The following is a 23,933-nucleotide window of genomic DNA, read 5'->3' on the forward strand; positions in this document are numbered from 1 at the left end:
TAATTGCATTCATCCTTTTTTTGAGCCGTTTTTTTACCATGGCTCTCATGCTATCGTACCTTCCTTTCTTAAAGTTGAGGGTCGTGGTTAAGGTTTTGATACGTTTCCCCTTTCCGATGTCAAGTTTAAAGTTGATCATGTTGTGATCAGTCGTCCCTAGCGGGACTGTGACTTCTACTTCTTTAGTCTGACCAGGAATGCCATTTAGGACCAAGTCTAGGGTGGCATTTCCTCTCGTCGGCTCTGCCACCATTTGATCTAGGAAGCAGTCCCCTATCATTTCTAGGAAATTTATTTCTTTGCCGCAGTTTGCGGTTCCCAGGTTCCAGTCTATCCCTGGAAGTTAAAGTCTCCCATGATCATTACATTGCCTGTCTTACATCCTTGTTTGATTTTCTCTATCATTTCTGAGTCTGTCTCCTCCAACTGTCCTGGGGGTCAATAATAAAGGCCAATTTTTGTGTCTGTACCATTGTGCTTTGGAATCTTAATCCAGAGGGACTCCAACTTCTCATTCCCCTCTGTCTTCATCTCTCTTACAGATTCTATTTCTTCTTGAACATATAGAGCAATACCTCCTCCTTTTTGCCCTGTTCTGTCCCTTCTGTATAGCTTGTATCCCTGCAGTACTGTATCCCATTCATTTTCATCATTCCACCATGTTTCTGTTATGCCAATGATTTCTAGTTGGTCGCGTCTTGCTATTGTCTCTAATTCTCCCATTTTGTTTCTCAAGCTCCTAGCATTCGTGTACATACATTTAAGTTCCCTTCGTGATCCCTTCTTGGGCTTTCTGAGCTGTGCAGCCCCTAATGTGTCCTTTCTGAGCTTTGTAGCCCCTACTGTGTCCTTCGTGGTATCTGTCTGTGCTCCAACGTTGTCTCCCTTGTTTTCTTCGTGCTCTTCTCCCCCTATGTCCGAGTAGTTGTCCGTAACTTCTTTTTTGGGGCATTTCATTGCCCGGGCCATTGACTGGTGGTCGACTGTCGGCTTTCCCCTGACCTTTAGTTTAAAGTCTTCTCAATGGCCCTCTTCATGTTACCTGCCAATACTCGTGCTCCTTCCTTGGTGAGGTATAATCCATCTTTTCTTTAGTACCTGCTTCTTCCCCAAAATGCCATCCAGTTGCGCACGAAGTCAAAGCCTTCTTCCTCGCACCATCTTCTCATCCAGGCGTTGATCACTCTCAGTTCCTCTTGCCTCTTCTCGTCCACCCTTAGTTCTGGGAAGATCTCGGAGAAAGCCACCTTCACCTCCCTGACTTTCAGTCTTCTTCCGAGTGAGCGGAGCTGGTCTTTCATTTCTTCTCTGTCGTAATTCCGTCCTCTCACATTGTTGGTTCCCATGTGGATAAGTACAGCAGTGTCCTCTCCTCCTGCATTGTCTATGATTCTGGTGATCCTGTTGGCCACATCTTTCACTCTTGCTCCGGGAGGCAAGTGACAAGTCCATCCTCTCCTCCTGCGGTGTGGCTGTCCACATGTCATATAATGGTGTCTCCTACGATGATCCCCATCTTCTTTATTCGGGGGTTCCTTGGGGGTCGTAAGTCCACATCCATGGTGCAGGGCCGATCTTCTCTCTCCAGTGATACATCCCCTTGCAGTGCCCTTCTTTCTCTAAGTAATGGTTGCCCTCTGTCTCTGGTTCAGACCCATCTGTGCTTGTAGTGGTGTTTATAGTTTATAGTTTATAGTTTATTCAATTTTTGATTAAACGCTTTTTCGTTTCTTCAAAGCGTTGTACAGAATAAAAATAACTTTACAGATAAAAAATAAAACATTTAATACAAACTTTTAAGATCGACATGACTGACGGATTAGGTAATTATAGACAGGCGTACAATAGACACGATTGGTAAAGGGGGTAAGAAATACAATTGATAAAATAAAAATAAGAAACATTTAAGGTAAACACAAAAGGAATTAGGGGGAAGGGTATAAAGTAAAAACTAGTATTAATGATTTGATGTCTGAAATGTGCCTCTTTATTTATTTATTTATTTATTTATTTTTTTATTTTTTTTTCAGTTAAAAGCTTCGTTAAAAAGGAAACATTTTAAGTTACTTTTAAATTTTTTTAAGTTTTTTTCCATTTTTAAATATAGTGGAAGAGAATTCCAGATTGTTGGGGCTGTGACTGAAAAAATTGAGGTACGGCGTGTGCCGATATTTTTTAGGGAAGGAATGTTGAGGTTAAATTGAGATATGGACCTTAAGGATCTTGGTGGGTCGTATGGGATCAGTAATCTGTCTATGAAGGCTGGGGCATTTGACTGCAGAGTTCCGAATGTTAAAAGGGCGATTTTATATGTTACTCTTTGTGATACTGGCAACCAATGGGCATTTTGGAGAAGAGGGGTTACGTGATCATACTTCTTTGCTCCTGAAATTATCTTAATAGCAGTATTTTGAATCAACTGCAAACGTTTTAAGTCTTTATGATATATTCCTTTTAAAAGTGAGTTGCAGTAATCTAATTTCGATATAACGAGTGAATGTATCAATATATTGAGAGAACTAATGTTGAGAAGAGGGGCTAATGATCGGATCATTCTCAATTTATAAAAACAATTTTTAACTAAGGCGCTTATTTGAGGTCGAAATGTCAATTTATTGTCTATGAGAACACCTAAAATTTTTATAGTAGTGACTGATGATAGTGGAATATTATCAATAATGATTGGGGAAATTAGTTGCGCTCCCTCTTTTCCTGGGAAAAGGAGGGTATTAGTTTTTGAGATGCTCAGTGATAATTTATTGATGTTTAGCCAGTTGTGAATTTTACTTAATTTTTGATTAATTGCCTGAATCTCAGAATGATTGGTTGGGTCCATGGGGTGTAGAATTTGTAGGTCGTCGGCGTAAGCGTATACTGTAAACCCTATTGATTGACAAAGAGTCAGAAGTGGAGCCATGTAGATATTAAATAGTAAAGGCGATAAAATAGAGCCTTGTGGGATTCCAAAGTTAGAGTGGTAAGGATTTGATTTTGTTGTGTTGAATTGTACTGTGTAGGATCTATCGGAGAAATAAGAGCGGAACCATTCAAGGGCCTGATCGGCTACGCCTATGGATTCGAGACGTTGTAATAAAAGATAATGGTCGATGGTATCGAAAGCTGCAGCGAGATCCAAGGAGATTAGGAGAACAGATTTGTGGTGATCTAAATAATAATTTATGGATGTAGTGAGACCGAGTAATGAGTACTCTGTAGAATGATTGATACGGAAACCGGTTTGGTTGGGGTGGATTACATGTGTTTTGTCGATGAAGTCCGTCAATTGTTGAAAGACAGTTTTTTCAGTTAATTTACATAGAAATGGAAGATTTGCTATTGGTCGATAGTTAGAACATTTATCGAGATTATTTTTTGGGTCTTTGATGATTGGGTTTATGATTGAGTGTTTCCATTCTGGTGGAACTTTGGCTGTAGATAAACAAGTGTGAATTATTTGAAGGATATATGATCCAAAAACTGTAAAATGTCGTTTCAGGAAAAATGGAGGGATAGGATCGAGGATAGAGCCTTTAGTATTCATATGATATAAGTTATTTTCGATGGCTTTTAATGATGGAGGGATAAAGTGAGATAGAGTAGCACGGAGTGTTTGGTTCGTGGATGTAATAACCTCGTTTTCTGGAGGGCTGGATGAATTGATGTTATTAGGTAAATTATTAGCGATTTTGGATCGAATCTGAACGATTTTGTCTTGAAAATAACTTGCTAAAGTTTGAGCTGTTGGTGCTGCTTTGTCTAAAATTGGTTTTTTGTTTTTAAAGGTAGTTAATTGTTTGAGAACTTTGAACAAGAATGATGGGTTTTTGGTACTAGAGATTTTTGTATGATAGAATTGTTTTTTAGTTTCGTTAATTGATTGCCGGTAATATTGTGATATTTTTTTGTAATTATCTGTTTTCCGGGGTAGGCTTTGATCTCCACTTTCGTTCGGCTGATCGTGTTTGTTGTTTTAAAAGACCTAAAGATGCGTTGAACCAAGGGTTTCTTTGCTTTTTTGAGGAAATTTTCATGGTAACTATTGGTGCTAATGTATCTAGTAATGATTTGCATGCCTTGTTCCATGTATTAGTTTGTTCGGTTGAAGTTTCGGAACTAAATTTTTCTAAATCGATTGTAAATGTCGAAGGAACAAGGGAATGATCTATATGTAGAAAATCTCTTGTGGTGATAATTTTGGGGGCTGGATAAACGACCTTGGGAAATGACAATGATAGTGTTGTTTGAATTAGATAGTGATCAGACCATGGGACTGGAAGGGAAATAGGTTGAGAACAATTTGAACTTAGTTTTTTGGGAACAATAATTGCGTCTAAAGTATGACCGTGAGAATGAGTTGGCTCGGAATTTAATAATATTAAATTGAGATCATCTATGTGTGTTAATAAATCAGTTGTGATTGGACTAGAGACCTCATCAAAGTGAACATTGAAGTCTCCTAAGAGGAGAGGAATTTGTGAGGAGGTGGAGAAGTCAGAGATTATGGATAAGAGGTGCGTTACTGCAGTTTGATTAATTGGGGGAGGGATATATAGTAGGAGGAGATCTATTTTAGGCTTTGAATTAGTTCTAACTTGAAGAGATTCTATTAAATTATTGTTATTAGTTGGAGGAGTTTCTATTACTAAAGATAGAATTGATTTAAAGATTATTGCTAGACCACCTCCTTTCTTTCCGACTCGGTGATTAAATATGAAACTGTAGCCTGGAGGACTAGAATAGGAGAGATAGGCCTCGTCTCCCTCGGCGAGCCAAGTTTCTGTGATACAGAGAATGTCTAATGAAAGTTCTATAATTAAATCTTTGATCACGTGATGTTTGGTGCGCAAAGAGCGAACGTTGATCGTAGCTATGTTGAGCGAATTGTGTGGGTTAATAACTGAGTTTCTCGAGGTCTGCTTGTTATTTAATGAGATAAGGGTCGGGTTAAGGTTTATTGTAGGTATTACTGGGGAAGGTCTGCGACCCCAGTGGGTTGGGATAGAAGATATATTAGATTCCATTAAAATGTTTGAGTTTGTTAAACAATAAAATAAAGTTAAAAGAGCTAAAACTTTAGAAAGGATTTTGACTATAGAACGAGAAAAAGCGACTACTATCGATAAGACGAGATAAAGTATGAAAATGATAGTAAAGTACCATAGTGAATTCAATCTTTGAATACAAAGTATCGCACAAAGGAGCGCAACAAGGAGCAGGACCTGCTCCTTGTTCGTGCTCCTTTGGCGCGCGCCTTCGGCGCGCGCCTTTGCGGCGTGCGCCGCAAGTGAGGAGATATTTGTAGTCATGTACCAGCTGGTAGGTGGGCGTGTCCAGCGGGCCGCCGCTGCGCGGCGGCGATTCAAGATGGAGGAGAGAGGGCTTCTTCCTGAGTTGCTTGGTACAGTTCTCCGGCCCTGGGGCCTCCACATTTTGGTGGTGGGCTTCCTCAATGAATCTCTCGAGCTCCTTGATCTCTTCGTCGGTACTGGACTCCATTAGTAGCTTCTCCTGCTCACGGATTTCCTCTTCAAAATTGAGGAGTTCTCTTAGTCCCATTACTGTCTCCTCGAGCAGCTGGACTTGCCATTTCAGGCTATCCAGCTCCATGCACCGACTGCAAATGTACGGCTGAGTCCCCGAGGGGAGGTAGTCATACATATTGCAGTTGGTGCAGAAGACTGGAAAGCTCATCTTCTGACTTCCTTGGGCGATCATTCCCTGCTCCCCTTCTGAGTTGTCTGGGCTGTGTGTTGTGAACCTTCTGTTTCTGTTGGCTGGATGTGACCTGGTTTCCTGTTGCTGTCTCCCGAATTGTTGTGAGTCTGCTGGTGCTGCTGTTTGTTTGGTGAGTGCTTGGTTCCCCTCTTGGTGTGTGGTGTGCAAAAAGTGGTCTCTGCTGTGTGGATAACTAAGAGAAAGAAATGGAAAGAACTTGTGGTTTACGCTTTAGGTGCCTCTGCTGGGCAGTCTAGTTTCCTGGCTCCTTCTTAAGGCTCCATCGCAAAGGCGCTCTCGCTAAGGCGAGCGCCTTTGCCACGCGCCGTTGGCTCCCTTCCTTTTAAGGGGGAGCCCGGGCACTGATGCTGCCTCTGACACGGTGGGGGTGGGCGGAGCTCCCTCTCGCCGCTACCCCAAGCTACCTGCCTTCGCTCCGGCTCACTACCTCCTCTTCAGCTTTCTCTATGCCTCTCAATCCGCTTCCTCCCTCCTGCCTCTCCCGAACACACGCATCTTCACGCATCCGAGGTCTGCCTCGCGCTCCGGCTCCCTTCCTTTTAAGGAAGAGCCTGGGCGCTGATGCTGCCTCTGACGCGGTGGAGGTGGGCGGAGCTCCCTCTCACCGCTACCCCAAGCCTTTGCTCCGGCTCACTACCTCCTCTTCAGCTTCTTCAGCTTCCTCTCTGCCTCTCAATCCGCTTCCTCCCTCCTGCCTCTCCCGAACGCACATGGCTTCACGTGTCCGAGGTTGTCTTTTGAGAATTTAGTACCAGATGATGATCTGCAATGGGTTCAGGTCATAAAAGTATGTTTTATTGTTTATTGTTAGCTTCTATACTGCTTCTAATGACTGGGGAGTCAATTCAGAGCGGTTTACATGAGCTTCTGTAAAAGGTATTACAATACTTGAGCTTCTGTAGAGGTGTTATAAAATACAGAGTTATTAATACCGGCATAATCAATCATCCTACTTATATTACCGACACATCGATCATCCTACTTATATGTATATGTTCATACCAAATCAATCGTCCTACTTATCTTCTCATCTAATATTAGGTTTACTATTGCAGCTAAATACACAATATTTACACACCTCCTAAGGAGTTTGGCCTATTCAACTTAATAAAGTCTATTTACATATATCTGAATCATGTTTATCTTTGAAGTAGTATCTTCCTCAGAGTCTAGTTTTCTGTGCTTTGGTCCTTGGTCTATTTATATCCTATTGTGTTCTTCCTATTGAGTTCCTGATTGGGGGGTGAGAAGGGGCCAGCCAACTGTCTATATTGTTTTATTGGCTAAAGTAGTCTATGAAGAGGCTGGTCTTTATCCCTTTCTTGAACTTGCCATTATCTTTTTCTGGTTTTAGTTCCTTTGGGAGGGCATTCTACCAACTTGGAGCCATCACCGAGAACATTCTTTTCCGGACGTTTTTGTATTTGATGTCTCTGAAGGAGGGAATGTCCAGCAGGTGGTTTTGGCTCAAGCGTAGTGCACATGGTGGTGTGTGCCGATGCAGTCTGGCCGCTAGATATTGTGGTTCAGAGAAATGAATGATTTTGTGCGTCAGTAGTAGGATCTTGAATTTCACCCTGCTTTCAATCAGGAACCAGTATAGTTCTTTCAGTAGCGGGGTGTACTCAGACCAGAAGATTGAATAAGAAAAGCAGGGGGACTCAAAAACAGACTGAATAGAATTGGAGTATAGATCTCTGCAGGAGTCAGACTGAGAATCTGTCATACTTGAAAAGTCTGGCCTTGAAGGAAGGAGATAAACCATCTGAGAACTATACCTGTAAGCCCAATAGAGGCAAGATGCTATAGAAGAAGTTAATAGTCCACTACATCAAAGGCTGCATAGAAATACAAGAGAGAACAATCAACTATTGATATTATAAACTACATTAAGGGAAAATATAATTTTATAAAAGGACACCCATATGCCTTTATAAAACAGGCATTTATAACAAGCCTTAGTAGAGCACATATGTGCTCCAAAAAAAATATAAATGTGTGTGTTTTTTATACACGGCAGGTGTATTTCTTAAAATATGCTGTGCATCATATCTTCACCCTAGAGATCCTCTTGCAGTGCACATATAAGTACATACAATCTTAGACATGTGTACTTACAGTACCTAATTATTGGCTGCAAGATTTTATGAAAACCCTTTCCCATGTGTATAAAAGCCTTGATTTGCTAAAAAATACTCTATAAACTTAGCCCCCAAAAGGGTAGTTTTTAAAGTCATTTCCATAGTATGTGCACTTTCACCCACATTAGTGTAGGTATTCTCAGGGATAAAGTTGGTGAGTGCAACAACATGCATATTTCCATTTTCAAAAGTATATACATTATTTAGGTCAAAGTAACCTCAGGAAAAGCAGCAGCAAGTATCTGCAACTATTTTTTTCCTTTGACAGTTTTCAAATTGAAAGTAATTATATGTTTTCTCTTTGAAAATTGGTTCAAACACTGCAGATAAAAATAATTGTTAGTGTTTTTTCAATAGTTTAGGCAGTATGGAAATTGCCCTTATAATCAAATAATTTTGTTAGCTGGTGCTTTCATGGAATGCAGAGAAAAATGTATCACCTCTAATCAGGATCAGCAACCTTCTCTGATGGCATTTCAGTGGACCAGAGAGTTTTCTACAGCCAAAATTTTTAATATGAATCTACCTAGAGTAGATTCAGCATCAACGTCAAGAAATAGTTCTTCAAGGTAATGGTGGGGGTAAGCATGGAATGACCTTTTAGGGAAGTGGTTGGGATGAGAACCAGTGACGGACTACAAGAAAGTATGGGATAAGCCCAGAGGATTCCTGGTTATGAAGAAGTGAGTGAAATGCCAAAAATCAATTAGAGTATGTGATACTGCAGCAAGAGTAGAGTTCAAAAGAACAGATGGCCATTGAAGTTGTGTTTTTGGTTTTTTTTTTTGTCATATTAGGTGTTTATATAAATGGTAAAATCTATGAAAAAGAGAAAGTAAAGTGCTTTACTATTGTAGTATTGTTCTAATGTCTTTGATGTAATATTTTAAATAATATTAAATGCCATATGATTTCTGTCTTTTAGATCTCGCATTCGCAGAGAACTCTTCATTGAGGAGATTCAAGCAGGAAGCCAAGGTCAGAATACTGCAAGTGACTCCCCTTCAGTCAGAAGCAGTCGAGCAGCTCCCAGCTCTGAAGGTGAAAGCTGTGATGGGGTGGACCTAGAAGGTATCCCATCAGAAAAGCCAAGTATTGGGGATTTGGATGAGTACAATACTGAAAACGCAAAGTCTCAGGGAGAGCCGACAGATTCGACGTTCGAAGAAAGAAAAATGTCATTCCAGGATAATAAGTCATTGGAGAAAAATGAGCTGTCCCAACTGGGAACAGAGAGTTTAGAGGATACAAATGATGAAAGCAGGCATAAGAAACAGTGCCGAAGCCCTCTGCTTGGATCCCAGTGTTCAGGAAATGTTCTTGAGTCAATGCCCAACTCTGCTACAGAAGAGGACATCTCTACCTCAACTGCCTCCAACTTAGTCTCTACTGGGGAGAGTCCCAAGAAGTCAATAGAAGAATCTGAAAAAACTCCTAGTGTGCCAAGTACAAGCTCCATCCCTATTTCTGGCTCACAGAAAGCCAACTCACTTCAGAGCTTATTCAGTTTTTCTGAGACATCAAGCTCCAAGAACACACGAGACAATAGTTTGAGGAAAAAGAAAGCAGCAAACTTGAACAACATTATCCATCGCTTAGAGAAGGCTGCTAGTCGAGAAGAACCCATCGAATGGGAATTTTGAGATTAATTTCACCCAACTCAAGAGAGCTGGGCAGATTTAAACTGAACCATTTCTGGTTTTATCATGTTGCGCACTTATCGCCCTGCAGGCCACAGGGCAAAATCGCCATAGGCCAAGGTGCATATAGAAGATGGGAAAAGGAGCATTAAGCCCAATTTCTGTTATGTTTTCAAGGAAAAAGATATGTAGTCCAGCTCTTTTGTAGCCTGAAGTGTTTTTTTTTTATTGCCCTAAGCAATTTCTGGAATAACTCTTATAGCTTTGCCTTGTGCCCTCCACTTCAGTACGGGCTTTAAAAAAAACAAACAAACCCGTGTATTTAAAAAGGGGGCTTTTTATCTGCCATCTAATGGCTCCAGAGCGATAACACACAATTGTCTTCTTAATCTAGGAAACAAAAAAAAAAGAGATTTTTCAGGAAAAATTTTAAAAAAAGAAAGTTTTTTGTAGCTGTTCAGTTGCCACTAAGAGATTGCACAGTCAACAGACTCTAAACATGTTAGTTTGAATTCCTAACTATTTTCAAGAAAAGATCTTGTTTGAAAACTCTGAATTAAAAGAACACATTTACTCCACTTATTTTTTAACAAAAAGAAAGTCACATCAGGAAAATATCTTAATTTGTGGTAGTTGACTTAGTGATTTCTTGTAAGTGAAATAGAACATTGACAAGTAGTGCACATTGTTTCATAGCTTTAACTGATTCTAGTCTTTTTTTGGACTAGGATTTGTTTAATACACTCCATTTTAGGCCAAATCAAGAAAAGGAAAAAAATCTGATACTAGGTATTTTATAATCTGCTTTTTAACCTCTTAACCACAGAGCACGCTGATCAGACCTCATAACAGGGAGATGGAGGATGCAAGTTGGAATGACCGGGCGTACTTGATTTTAGTTAAACCACTGAATGTACTATAAAAGAACGCTAATGTCCCTGCACACTCCAAAGACCCTGCGTTTTCTTTTACGCATTGACTTAAAAGGATGCTGCCCTTCATGTTTTTCTGTTGTCACCAAGAGTGTAATATAAGAAAAAAGCAGCATAATTAAGAAAAATTACATTTATTTTTAATATTGTAGTATATTAGGATGACAGAGAGGAATTTTATCAGGTGATTGATTCCCTCAGTATTCATGCATTATGTCTAACTTTTCCATAACCCTTTTGAAAGACTAATATTGCACTTGCTTACTTCTCCTTGGTCCTAGTATATGTCTGTTGCATCATCCTTTTTGAAAGGAAGCAAATAGTCTGTGGGGTTAGACCTAGTGGATATAATGGATGACTTAATTATACAATGGTGCACTGCCCATCTCTCTGTCTTTGCCAACTTGGCCAAGTGAAGAATTAGGCAGGTTTTTACAAAGATGTCTAGCAGTGCATGCTCAATGCCAAAATAACACAGATATGGTGAAAATCCAATAGTGTCAATCAATCACTCCTTCACATGGACCGTGCAAAGTAGAAAAATACTTCATAAGCACAGACCAGATTTAATATGTCAAGGGTGGAAAAAGACCACGGATGAGATTGAAGAACCACCCTCGACATTATATAATTGGCTCTGTGCAGTGCAAAACAAGAGTTAAAGAAAAAAGATGAAAAATATCAACTTATCTTGAGAGACCGACCAGTACACCAACGATGGCCAGTGTTTCACATCACTGCTGCCTCAGGGTGTAACAGTTCCAATCGATAGCTTCTTAAAATCCCATTCGTGGATGGTGGGAGGGTCTGTTGGATGAGGCTTTTTCCACCCTTGACATATTATGCAGTATTTTTCTACTTTGCACGGTCCATGTGAAGGAGTGATTGATCGATTCGTGCTAAATGCCAAGCCACCTTTGTAAAAGAACCCATTAATTCGATTGTTTTGTCATTGTGGTCTTAGTTTGCAAATATCAGCAATTCTCCTTTAAACTAATTTGGAAGGTGTATCGTAGATATAGAACGATAAGAGATTTCCCAAGCTTGCCACAATTAACATTGTTTTTTAGATGCTGCTATAATATTTGGCAGAGCAAATTTTATCCTGCTAAAAATAAATTATACATATTATTAATCTTATGATCCATGTAAAAAAACAAAGTGTAAGCTTTATTCAAAAAGGGTTTTTCTCCATTCTGTGCCTGTGAGAGAAATGTGTTTTTCTATCAATTGAGCCCTTGGAATTATGTTTTTAAATATGAATTTATCTCATGTAGCAGTTCCTGTGAGGTGGAAATGCTGTTTAAAAGAAAATCATTGCACCAGAGATGAATTGAGCCTGGCACAAAGGTTGCGTTTTCCCCTACAGATTATTTGATGCATCCCTTCAGAGTGATCAAGTACAAACACAGGTCCAACTTGTATCTTTACTCCTCTTGTCTATATGTATGTGTGTCAGTAAAGAGCTGTGTGTGAGTGAATGTCTTTGTATGTTGCAATTTTATATGTCTGTGTATTTTCTTATGTACTTGTGCACACATGAAGTGCATTACTGCCACCTTTTCAATAAGCTGTTTTATCAGTTATGGTTTCTACAGTTTCCTGAGTTAGACTCCTTTATTGCCATATCTTTAAAACTAACAATAGATGATTTCAGTATATATATATTTTTTGGCTTATTTATAGGTGCTGTATTTTATTATCTGAATGTTAGAAAGGGATGAATTGGGGGGGGGGGTGTCAACATTCTTCAGAGGGATTGACTGCCGGCAGTATTGGGTATAATATACAAGATATAGTTGTCATACTGTATAATATAGATTGATGTTTGGGTATGTTTTGGCTTTGTTTTTTGTTTTTTTTACTGTACTGTGTATCATTGAAACATTTGTCTTAGGTCAGCATCTTTTGATGGCATTTTAATGGTTTGTTCATTATTTTCTAAGTTTAATTATGATTTTTTTTTGTATTATTTAGGGTGGGAGGGTATGCTTGTGTTAAAGAACCCACAGTGACTTCGTAAGATAAGCTGCCACTTTTCTGAAGTATAATTTGCTGTCTCCAAACACTTAACAGCAGAACTTAGTTTTGGTTTTGATTACATGGAATTACTTTTCTAAAATAAATGCCTTTCCCTGATTATCAATCTGCCTAGAACAATGTGCGGGTTCTGCAAATGTTTCCATTTCTTCAATCAGAGTACTGTATCACTATCTTTAGAGAATAATAACTAAAATATACTTCCCCACCTAGAATATCCGTGGCTCTTAGAGATTTTTACCACACTGATAGAACTTTACAGTAATCTCATCTTAAAAATGCATTCGACTACTTATTTCATATTAGAAGTACATAGCACTGTGTTTTAATTGTATAAGAAAGCGTGGCTCTAGGAGGCTGAAAGTCAAGAAGTTATTACTACTTCCTACTGTTTGTTTGTTTTTTCTTCAAAATAAGAAGTCTATTTACTAATGGTTACTTCCCATTTTGTGTCTGTGGAAAAAACTGCTTAGTAAAAAGGGATTTAAGGTCTGCTTAGGTAGTGGAGTATCAGCCTTGTCCAGGGTGCTGGAGTTCATACATAGTAACTAAGGAGCATGTTTACTGACGTGGAACAGGTTCAGACAGCCAGAGCACTGGAGATTGGGCATAGTACAAAATATTGCTTCAGTGGCATTAGGTGAATCTGTATTCATATGCCTGAATGTTGGACACACCCCAACAGCCATCCTAGAACTTTGACACTTACCGTAACACTTGATAATTATGACTGTTGACCTGCTTTAAGTGCAAAAACATGCCCATCTCAGGAGGGGAGTTATCAGTGTTGCCTACTATTTTAGTGACATAGGATGTCCTTCGCTCCAAAATTGAACACAATACTCCAAGTGGGGTATCTACTGGTCACGCCTCTCTATACAGCCTAGCATCCTTCTGGCAACAGCCACCGCCTTGTCACACTGATTCTTCGCCTTTAGATCTTCAGACACTATCACCCCAAGGTCCCTCTCCCCATCAATGCATGTCGTCCTCTCACCTCCCAGCACATACAAGGTCTCATTGATTCTAGTCTTTTTAGGACTAGAATTTGTTTAATACACTTCATTTTAGGCCAAATCAAGCCAAGAAAAAAAAACCAGCACTTAATTTAGGTTTTGATTACATAGTAAAATAACCTGCCTTAATGGTAGGCCATTAATTCTCTTAACCTCTGAGCAAGGAGAGTTTATAAAAGGGAAACAAAAAACAAATAAGATATTGTAACCTGTGTTCACAGATTTTCCATTTGGCATTGCTGCTATTTTGGTTAAGGTTAGTACAGTGTGTAAACATTAGGTCTTTTGGTTAAGGATTTCTAGAGGGGTACATCAAGAATCAATTATGGACCGATTTAAAGCCCAATTTTGCATAGTTGGCTAATAGGATGTCCAAGTCAGGACACTGACGGGACATAATGAATACACATGCAAAAAGAGAAGTAAGAACAATTGCTGCCCTGATCACTGATACCAACTCCATGGCCAAACAAGCAGTTAGCTAACACATCTGCATTGAAGCAGCTATAAAGGCCAATGTCCATATTTTTAAAAGCATACATATATTTTGCCGTTGTAAAATTGAAAATAATGCATACTTTTCTGGCCTCCCAAATCATGCCCCAGCTTTTGTACATGTAAATAGCAACTTTCTAAAATTGTGTGGTGTGCACAGGCCTCAAAATCTCCTTCACTTTTTAACAAATAGAGGCATAAAATGAATTAGTTATAGTAGGTGTAATACCCTAAAATAGATTGCCGAGCAGAGCTTCATAGCACTAATAAAATAATTGCCCTTAAGATTTTCAAATATGGCGTCAGGTATCTTCTGAAGACAGTTAACTATATCACATGGATCATGAGCAGGATTTATGCATATAACTTACAGAATCATTTAAGTTATACACGTATCACTTGAACTTAGGTGCTCATGCCTAATTTATGGGTGTATATCAGAATAGACTCTTATGCATATAGGATGGACATTTATTGTACAGGCATTGTGTTACATGCATTGCGAGAACAATTGTGTTATCTGCCAAAGCAAATAGTCCAAAAATAAACTAGTGGTGTAGCCAGCTCATCCCCCCCTCATCCATACCTCCATTCTGATCCCTCTGACAGCTAGTTTACAGCAGTGACCCATAGATTAGCCATCACAGACGACCACTCTGTGGCCCACTCCTACCTGCATTAAGCACTTAGCTTAAACTTTTTACTATACTGGTTGATTTGAACACATAGTAGCCTTGAACGTGAGCCAGTATATGTAAATTGGAGCTAACCCAAATAACAATTTGAAACAGATGCAAGCAAATTTAAACAAAGCTCTTGCCTCTATCAGTAACCAGTGTAGTTGTCGATAGTGAGGACTGATATGCTCATGTTTTTTCAGACCAAAAATCAATCGGACAGCTGTATTTTGAATTATCCTCAGTCTTTTAAATATTTTCTTGTAAGATTCCAAATAGATTTTATTACAATAATCAAGGATATTCAATATTGAAGACTGTGCTAGCAATCTAAAAGATGTTGCATCAAAAAAAATTTTCATGAACCAAAGCTTCCACAAAACAATGAAACATTTTTTGACTAGTGAGTCAATATGATTTTCCAGGGTTAGATAGCGAACTAATGTAACTCCCAAGATTTTAATGAAGGTCGCTATCGGATAATCCTGACCATTAATTTAGAAACATGATGGCAGATAAAGGCCAAACGGCCCATCCAGTCTGCCCATAACCACTATCTCTTTCTCTCTCCGAGAGATCCCACGTACCTATCCCAGGCCCTTTTGAATTCAGACACAGTCTCTTGTCTCCACCACCTCTTCTGGGAGACTGTTCCATGCATCTACCACCCTTTCTGTAAAAATGTATTTCCTTAGATTACTCCGGAGCCTATCACCTCTTAATTTCATCCTGTGCCCTCTCATTGCAGAGTTTCCGTTCAAATAAGACTCGACTCATGCGCATTTACATTACGTATGTATTTAAACAATCCTATCATATCTCCCCTCTCCTGCCTTTCCTCCAAAGTATACAGATTGAGATTTTTAAGTCTGTCCTCATATGCCTTATGATGAAGACCACATACCGTTTTAGTAACCTTCCTCTTGACAGACTCTATCCTTTTTATATCTTTTTGAAGGTGAGGCCTTCAGAAGTGTACACAATATTCTAAATGAGGTCTCATCAGAGTCTTATACCTTCTTTTTCCTATTGGCCATACCTCTCCCTATGCAACCTAGAATCTTTCAAGCTTTCGCCGTCACCTCTTCAACCTGTTTGACCACTTTAAGATCATCACATACAATCCCACCCAAATTCCACTCTTCTGTCGTGCATATAAGTTCTTCACCCCCTAAACTGTACCGTTCCCTCGGGTTTTTGCAGCCCAAATGCATGACCTTGCATTTCTTAGCATTAAATTTTAGCTGCCAGATTTCAGACCATTCTTCAAGCTTCGGTAGGTCTTTCTTCATGTTATTCACACCATCAGACATGTCTACTCTATTGCAGATTTTGGTATCATTTGCAAAGAGGCAAATCTTACCTAACAACCCTTCAGCAATATCGTTTATGAAAACGTTAAAAAAAACAGGCCCAAGAACAGAACCTTGAGGCACAGTACTGGTAACATCCCTTTCCTCAGAGCGATCTCCATTGATCACTACCCTCTGTCGCCTTCGACTCAACCAGTTCTTGACCCAGCCCATCTCGTATCATTGATTTTATCAGTTTGGCTAGCAAGAAAAAATTTAGTTTTTTCAGGATTGAGTTTTAATTTACAGCTGTCCATTGTTTGATCTGATTCAAAATAGATGATATTTGATTTATTATATCTGCTGTAAATGAGATGATTGGGATCACTATGGTAATATCATTTGCATAGATATAAAATTTCACATTTAGACTATGTAATAGATTTCCAAGTGGGGCAAGAAAGATATTAAACAAAGTAGGTGATAATGGCAAGCCTTGAGGTACTTCACATGGATTACTCCAAGAGCGTGAGTACTTGCCATCACTGTAAACTTGATATGATCTTTTTTTTAAAAATCCCCAAAACCATTCCCAAACTTTTCCCGAAATCCCTATCGAGTCCAAGCAACCCAGCAAAATTTCATGGTCTACTAGATCAAAGGCATTTCTAGTGCATCCTTAAAATAGGTCTTTTTTTCTTTCTTTTTGTAGGTTCCATGCTAATTTTTCCATTAGTACAAAGCACTTACAAAAGAAATTAACAGAGGAACACTTACTGTTTAGCCACTAAGCACACATGACTTGCCTCCGCCTGAAAAATTTTCAAAATTGCATACAATTAGTGTAGTTTGCAGTAAGCTTTTTTTTCCCCACATTAAGCTTGTGTTAGCACTTAACACAGTTCACTATAAAGGCCCCATGGTTCACCTCTAAGTAATGGCTTTATTCATTTTGGGAATAGGCTTTATTTTGCAGTCCCCAAATTTCAATATTTTCTGTAGGCAATTTTCAAACCATGTGTTTTGGAACAGTCCACTCAGTTTTCAAAATCAAAGTACATACCTGGGTTTTTTTTCTGTGGGTACTTTTTTCCAGGAAACTAGTGTACAGAGATTTGAAAATGCAATCCATGATACCTTCTCAATGCAGTTGGAAGTACGCCATGTGTGAACATCTAGTTCTACTAAGGATAATTTTCTTTAAGTAAAAGATATTTCCAGCCTTTGTGCTTCTCAAATTAAAAGGAAATGACTGACTATCATGTCCTTCCCAAATGGATTCTATCGGATCAATGACATGATAAAATTCAGTGCTGCAGAGGTTGTATGTTCATTCCATTGAAATCACTGTGTTAATGGTAAAAATAAAGGGGAGATTCTCAAAAAGGCCACTGAAATGACATTTCAGGGCACCTAAAAAAACTCAGTGCTGGAATCGCGCCACCATAGGTGCTTTAGGCTGCCTATCACCACCGCTGGCCTACATTTCCGGCGCGTACCTTTGCCAGAGGCCCAGTTCTGTACCTGGCGCTGTCATGTGATGACACACACTCAGTGGCCACTGACAACGGCACCGGTTACAGACTCTGGGGGCAGGATTAATCCCATAAAATAGTGCTTTGGGCAAGTCAAAATATGTTTGTATTGATGGCTTTTTGTGTGTTTTTACCCTTGGCCACAGAGGCATTCCTGGGGCTTGGATTTTCAAAAGTAAGGATGTACATTTTCTGAAAAGACTAACTCACACGTGCATGTGATGTTCCAATTTAATAAGGATTACCCTTGAGTTGCTTCCATCGTGTGTTGTTTAGACTCCTCCCTAGTGACTGTCCGCATTTTTTCCGCAGTATGCCAAGTGGCAGTTGGCTGAAAATTAGAAGCCTAGTTTGAATCCAGATCTCCTTCATGGCAATGGGCAACATTTTCACAAACACACATAACTGCCACAATTCTATAAATAGGCGCTCAACTTACATAATACATATTTTCAATAGACCCTGTGCATAACTTACAAAATAACTATGGGCCTGATATTCCGACCAGTCTCAACCTCAGTCCTCCTACACCAGCATTCTTCAATGCAAGGCCCATTCATACCCTGATTCTTCCCTCTCTCCTTAAAGAATGATATGGGGATGTGGACAGTGACAAATTTTGTCACTCTCATTCTCTATATCCAGTCTATTTTTGGCCACTAGAAACTTAGCCGGCTACAGCAATATTAAGCACTGGCCAGCTAAGTTTATAGCAGCCAAAGATAGCCAGCTAAAGCTTTTAAATTCACAGCTAGCCGGCTAGCCATTAAGGGCTAATATTCAGCAATGAATATTAGCACTTAGCCGGCTTGGCATGTTTTAACCAGCCAGGAACCATTCCTGGCCAGAAATCATGCTACAGTGTTCTCCCCAGAAATACTTTCCAGCCGGGTGGCATGAAAAAGTAGCTGGGTGGGGTGGGGCGAGATGGGGAAAATTAAGGGATCCTTTTGCAAAGATGCGTTAGCACCTTAACATGCGGAATAGCGCACGCTAAATTGCCGCGCATGTAGCTGCTACTGCCTCCTCTTAAGCAGGCGGTAGTTTTTCAGGTAGCATGCGCTAATCCGGTGCGTGCACTAAAAACAGTAGCGCACCTTTGTAAAAGGAGCCTTAAATGTGTACTATTTTTATTAATTATTATTTTCCAGTGCTCAATATGACTTCCTGTTTTAAGCTTTGACACTCGTGCCAGAATATTTTTACTAAATTTAAGAAGAATCCTATTCTAGAAGTGAATAATTAGATATTTGCCCTCTTTCAAATGGTATAGATATTTAAAAAAGAGAAATGCGTTAATGAAGTCATTCGGTTCAAACCAGCCATTTATTTCTGCATGAATTTAAACAACTGAAAAAAAAGGTAACTATAGCTCATCCAGTCATACAAGAAAGGGCTCTACAACATCTCTAATAATGTTTTGATCACTAGGTTCCTTCCTGAGGTCTGACTGAGGATATGAAATAGATGCAATCCCTACTTCCAGACCTCTTTCACATAATTTATGGAGAGGTGTTACTGAGACTTGTGTGATTGCACTACAGCAAAACAAAAAAGTAGCAGATAAAGATCAAAGTGAGAGCTAGGGCAAAACAGTTTAGATAAAGATGCAGGTAATAATTAACAATGTATTAAAAATATTTATTTTTATTTGCTTATAATGTCATCTGAAAACTGCTTGATGTTAATACAACTTAAATTTAATTCTTTATAGTGTGTGTGTGGGGGGGGGGGCAAAACTTACATCAACAGTAAAGTTAGAATAGGGTCATTAAATCCAGTGGCGTACCTAGTATATATGACAGCCAGTGCTCATCATTTATTAATAACCCCCTTCTCTATATAAAAAAAATTATTTTTAGTAATAATCTATGAGTCACACAACAAGGGCGCACCTAGGAAAAGGCAGTATCTTAAACACTGCAGTGAGCACTAGAACACCAACACACGCATTGTAAAACTAAACAAGCCAGATCCCGCACAGTCAATTGATCCTGTACAGTTGATGCTAACATAAAGCCATGTCCTTTTCATACTCACAGAATAGAGATACACCCTCGCCCAATATGGAATAATCACAAACTTAAAATAGAAATATGTAGACAAAAGTTAAACTGAAACGCCAAGAAACCAGACTTTGCATACAATGTAACACCACAGAAACAGTGACATGTACCCTAATACTGTGCAAAATATAAAGACAGTAGATGTAATTTGAAAAACTGCTACATAACAATCACCACTTTACAAATTAACAAATATAAATAAATCAGGGAAGGGTGAAATAAGAAAATACCATTTTATTGGACTAATCCATTTTTCAATTAGTAGTAATTAGCTTTCAGAGGCCAAATATTTCTTCAAGACAGTACAGTATACTGCTGTTATGGTATCTTGTCCTGATCTGAGGAAAGGGGTTTAGTCCCCCCAAATTGCCTTATTTCCATTTCCTATTGATAAACTTTAATCAATATAGTTACAATACTATATGATTCTAAGTAAAGCAGCAACAAAATTTTTTTTCTACTTTTTGTCATTTCTGCTTTAATCATCTTCTCTTCACTCTCTTCTTTCTATTCCGCGTTTGTCCTTGCTCCCTTCCATGCAACATCTGTCCTCTCTCTTTGCTCCTTTCACCCAGCCTCTGCCCTCTCTCTCTCTCTCTACCCCTTGCATCCACTGTTCACCCTCTCTGCCCTTTCCATCCAGTGTCCTCCCTCTCTCTGTTTTTATTATGTATTTTCTGTAAATGTAAATCGCTTAGTAGTTACGATAAGCGATTAATCAAATATTGAATAAAACTTGAAAACTTGAAAAACTTGAAACTTCCATATGGCATCTTCACTCTTTCTATGTCCCTTCAATAAACTGTATATTCTGTGCCCTTTCTCTCCTTTGTACATGATTCATTTCAGCTTCACCCCCTCTCCATTTTTTTGTCTCCTCTACTTCCCCTATGCTCTGGCATCTATCTCCTTCCCTTCTCTCCCCCCATGCCCTGGCATCTCTCTCCTTTCCTTCCATCTCCCCCTTCCACTCCATTATCTTGCATCTCTTCTCCTTCCTTTCTCTCCTTCTCCCCCCCATATGCCGTGACATCTCCCCCTCCATGGTCTGATATCTCCTTTCCTTTCCCTCCTTCCTATGGTCTTGGCATCTCTCTTTCCTCTCCTCTCCTTTCCCTGGTCTTCCTCCCTCCCCAATTGGGTGCAGCAGCAGCATTTCTCTCCTCCCCCCGTCACTCCCTCTCCCTCGTTCGGCAGATTTGCTACAGGCTAAGGCAGGAGATAGGTCAGCGATGGAGGGAAGCTTACAACTTGGTGCTCTTCCTTGCTTCGGGCCTTCCTCGCTGCTGGGTCCTGCCTTCACGGAAACAGAAAGTAGGCAGGACTCGGCAGTGAGGAAGGACCGAAGCAAGCAAGAACACCAAGTTGTAAGCTTCCCTCCCTGCCCTATCTCCCGCCTTAGCCTGTAGCAAATCTATTTCTCGGACCTACTTCATTTCTCTTAGGTACCTTCTCAGTTAGTCAACAGCAGTTACTGAAGCACGCAGCTGCGAGCTTCCGCCTCTCCTCTTTCTGATTGGTTTCGCATTGTGCAGGAGATGAGGAGAACCAATGTCCAGCCTGTCTTGCGCGATAAGCTGTAGAACAAAAGTAAATGCGACGTCGGGGTTCTTCCTGTTTGTGCACTCAGTCATAATGAGCCTGAAGCCCCTGCCTCCAACTGCGACTGTAAAAATCAACCATCAGTAGGAAAATTGTTTAAAAAAGTAAAGCTGAAAACCCTTTTTCTGGCTCTTAAAAAAAAAAAAAAAGTCAGGCGGAGGCGAATTTGCGTGGGCGCCCGGCTAAAAGGCACTAGGGAGAACACTGTGCTAAATATTGGGCAGTATCTATTGTGACTATACCTAACTGTTAACACTAGTGTTTATTTTGATTTATTTCTATAAAGTCAAGTAGGTACCTACGTTCCTTTATAGAATAGGGTCCTATCAGTTGCCTAGTTGTACAATTGCACTCTTTTTGGCTCTCATTTTGGATATTTAAACACCTGTCTAACAAAAAAATTGGCTGATATTGCCCAATCACAAAATTATACCTCCAAAATCACCCACACATTGGAAATCTTCACTTACTAACCTTTTTATACAGAAACAGAATTGAAGAAAATTTTAATAGATTGGGTACTAATCATTGGCTATTACTTAAGTATCTGTTCACTTGAAAATTGTTATACATTTAACTTGCCCCTTTGCTCATATATTTTAATCTATAAAATATAAATTTATTTTGAACAGCTCCAAAGTGCACTCAGACAATGAGATTTTATAAAATAATCGTAACTCCAAAAACTGTGAGACATACAATATGAATAAAAATATAGGAAGCAAAATTTTTTTTTAAACCCACCAAACTCTTGGGCCCAAATTCTGAAATCAGCGCCTATCTACATTGAAGAACAAGCTCAATTAAGCTTTTTAATCAGCACTGATTGAAACATAGGCACCTATCAAGAAAGCGCGATTCTGTAACAAGGCGTCTCTAGAAATTTAAGCGGCCTTCAAAAAAATAGGCACTATGCATGTTAGGCGTGGCTATGTGTGAGGCGCATTGTGCTTAGAGCTGGCCTATTTACTGGGTGCCTCCAAAATAGGTTCACTAAACAGCACCAATTGTGCTTGTATCGTGCTGAACGGTGCCTAACTTTTGGGCACTTCTTATAGAATTTACCCTTTGATAATTGGAAAAATCCATTTGGCACAGTGTTTCTGTTTTCCCTCTTTTATACATCGCCCATTTCAACCGCAGATGGCCTCAAGCTCTGGAGGGAAGTTGCTTACCAGACTTGCAAATACGGTTATTGTAAGGCGAGTATGGATCACTGAACCGCCTTGAACTGAAGGTTTGGGGTATATAAGAATAAATAATTATTACTACTGTGCTGCTTCTGAATCTTACGATCCTGTGAGACTAAAGACTTGAACATTAGTTTTATGTGGTGCGGCTGTAAACATATGCCTGCTCAGATGCCACGTGGAAAATATGAGTAAAAAGGAAGGACTCTTCTATATACTCTGTCATCTATGCAGCCTTATTTCTTTGCACTATAGACTTCTCAATAGTGCATAATGCTATAATACTTGAGTGAAACAGTGTCACAGTATTAAAACTATGAATGTACGTGTGCAGTATTTATTTTATGAAACGGCTTATACGTGTTTTCAAAACGCAGCTGGCTCCAAAATTCAAGCGGTCCCAAAAGCCTAACTCATTGAGTTTCATTGGAAAAAAATTTTAGGAGTTAGGTTCCACACCAAGAGAACTGGAGACAGTTTTAATAGTTAAATTTGTCATTTAAATGGCATCTTCTGGCTTGTATTAACTCCAGAGGACTGGAAGGTGGCGAATGTTACGGCAATCTTCAAAAAAGGTTCAAGGGGAGACCTGAGAAACTACAGACCGGTGAGTCTGACCTCTGTACCGGGAAAGATAGTAGAGGCGCTGATAAAGGACCGCATCATTGAGCACCTTGACGGACACGGTCTGATGAAAACCAGCCAGCACAGTTTCAGCAAAGGCAGATCTTGTCTGACAAACTTGCTGCACTTCTTCGAGGGAGTAAACAGGCAGATAGACAAGGGCGACACGATCGACATTGTATATTTAGACTTTCAGAAGGCGTTCGACAAGGTTCCGCATGAACGACTACGGAAAATTGCGAGCCATGGAATCGAGGATGAAATACGTGGAGCATAGGAAACAGAGTGTGGGGGTAAATGGACAATACTCGGACTGGAAGAGCGTCACCAGTGGGGTGCCGCAGGGCTTGGTGCTTGGATCCGTGCTCTTCAACATCTTTATAAACGATCTGGACATAGTTGCAATGAGCGAGGTGATTAAATTTGAGGACGATACGAAGTTATTCAGAGTAATGAAGACACAGGGGGATTGCGAAGATCTGCAACGTGACATAATCAGGCTCAAGGAATGGGCATCGACATGGCAGATGGATAAGTGTAAAGTGATGCATGTCGGTAACAAAAATCTCATGCACGAATGCAGAATGTCCGGGGCGGAGAGACCTCCCAGGAAAGAGACTTGGGAGTTATGATCGATAAGTCGATGAAGCCGTCTGCGCAATGTGTGGCGGCGGCAAAAAGGACGAACAGAATGCTAGGAATGATAAAGAAAGGGGATCACGAACAGTTCGGAGAAGGTTATCATGCCACTGTACCGGGCCATGGTGCGCCCTCACCTGGAGTACTGCGTCCAGCACTGGTCGCCGTACATGAAGAAGGACACGGTACTTACTCGAAAGGGTCCAGAGAAGAGCGACTAAGATGGTTAAGGGGTTGGAGGAGCTGCCGTACAGCGAAAGATTAGAGAAACTGGACCTCTTCTCCCTCGAACAGAGGAGATTATGAGG

At 39.9% G+C, this 23,933-nt stretch overlaps 1 protein-coding gene across 5 annotated transcripts in view; it reads left to right on the forward strand.

Moving 5' to 3' along the window:
- Window positions 1–23,933, forward strand: part of CUX1 (cut like homeobox 1) — a 401,081-nt gene that overhangs the window by 287,996 nt on the left and 89,152 nt on the right. For 3 of the 5 annotated variants that reach the window (XM_033921595.1, XM_033921597.1, XM_033921598.1), the window contains one exon: window positions 8,803–9,994. The exons of 1 other annotated variant lie outside the window; for it this stretch is intronic. In XM_033921595.1, coding sequence (XP_033777486.1) covers window positions 8,803–9,520 — 718 coding nt within the window. In that variant the 3' untranslated portion in view covers window positions 9,521–9,994. Of the gene's footprint in view, window positions 1–8,802; window positions 9,995–23,933 lie in introns of those variants that run through there. One more of the 5 variants, XM_033921596.1, reaches the window with a different exon arrangement.

This window comes from Geotrypetes seraphini, chromosome 15 (genome assembly GCF_902459505.1).
Source record: "Geotrypetes seraphini chromosome 15, aGeoSer1.1, whole genome shotgun sequence".
Classification (NCBI taxonomy): domain Eukaryota; kingdom Metazoa; phylum Chordata; class Amphibia; order Gymnophiona; family Dermophiidae; genus Geotrypetes; species Geotrypetes seraphini.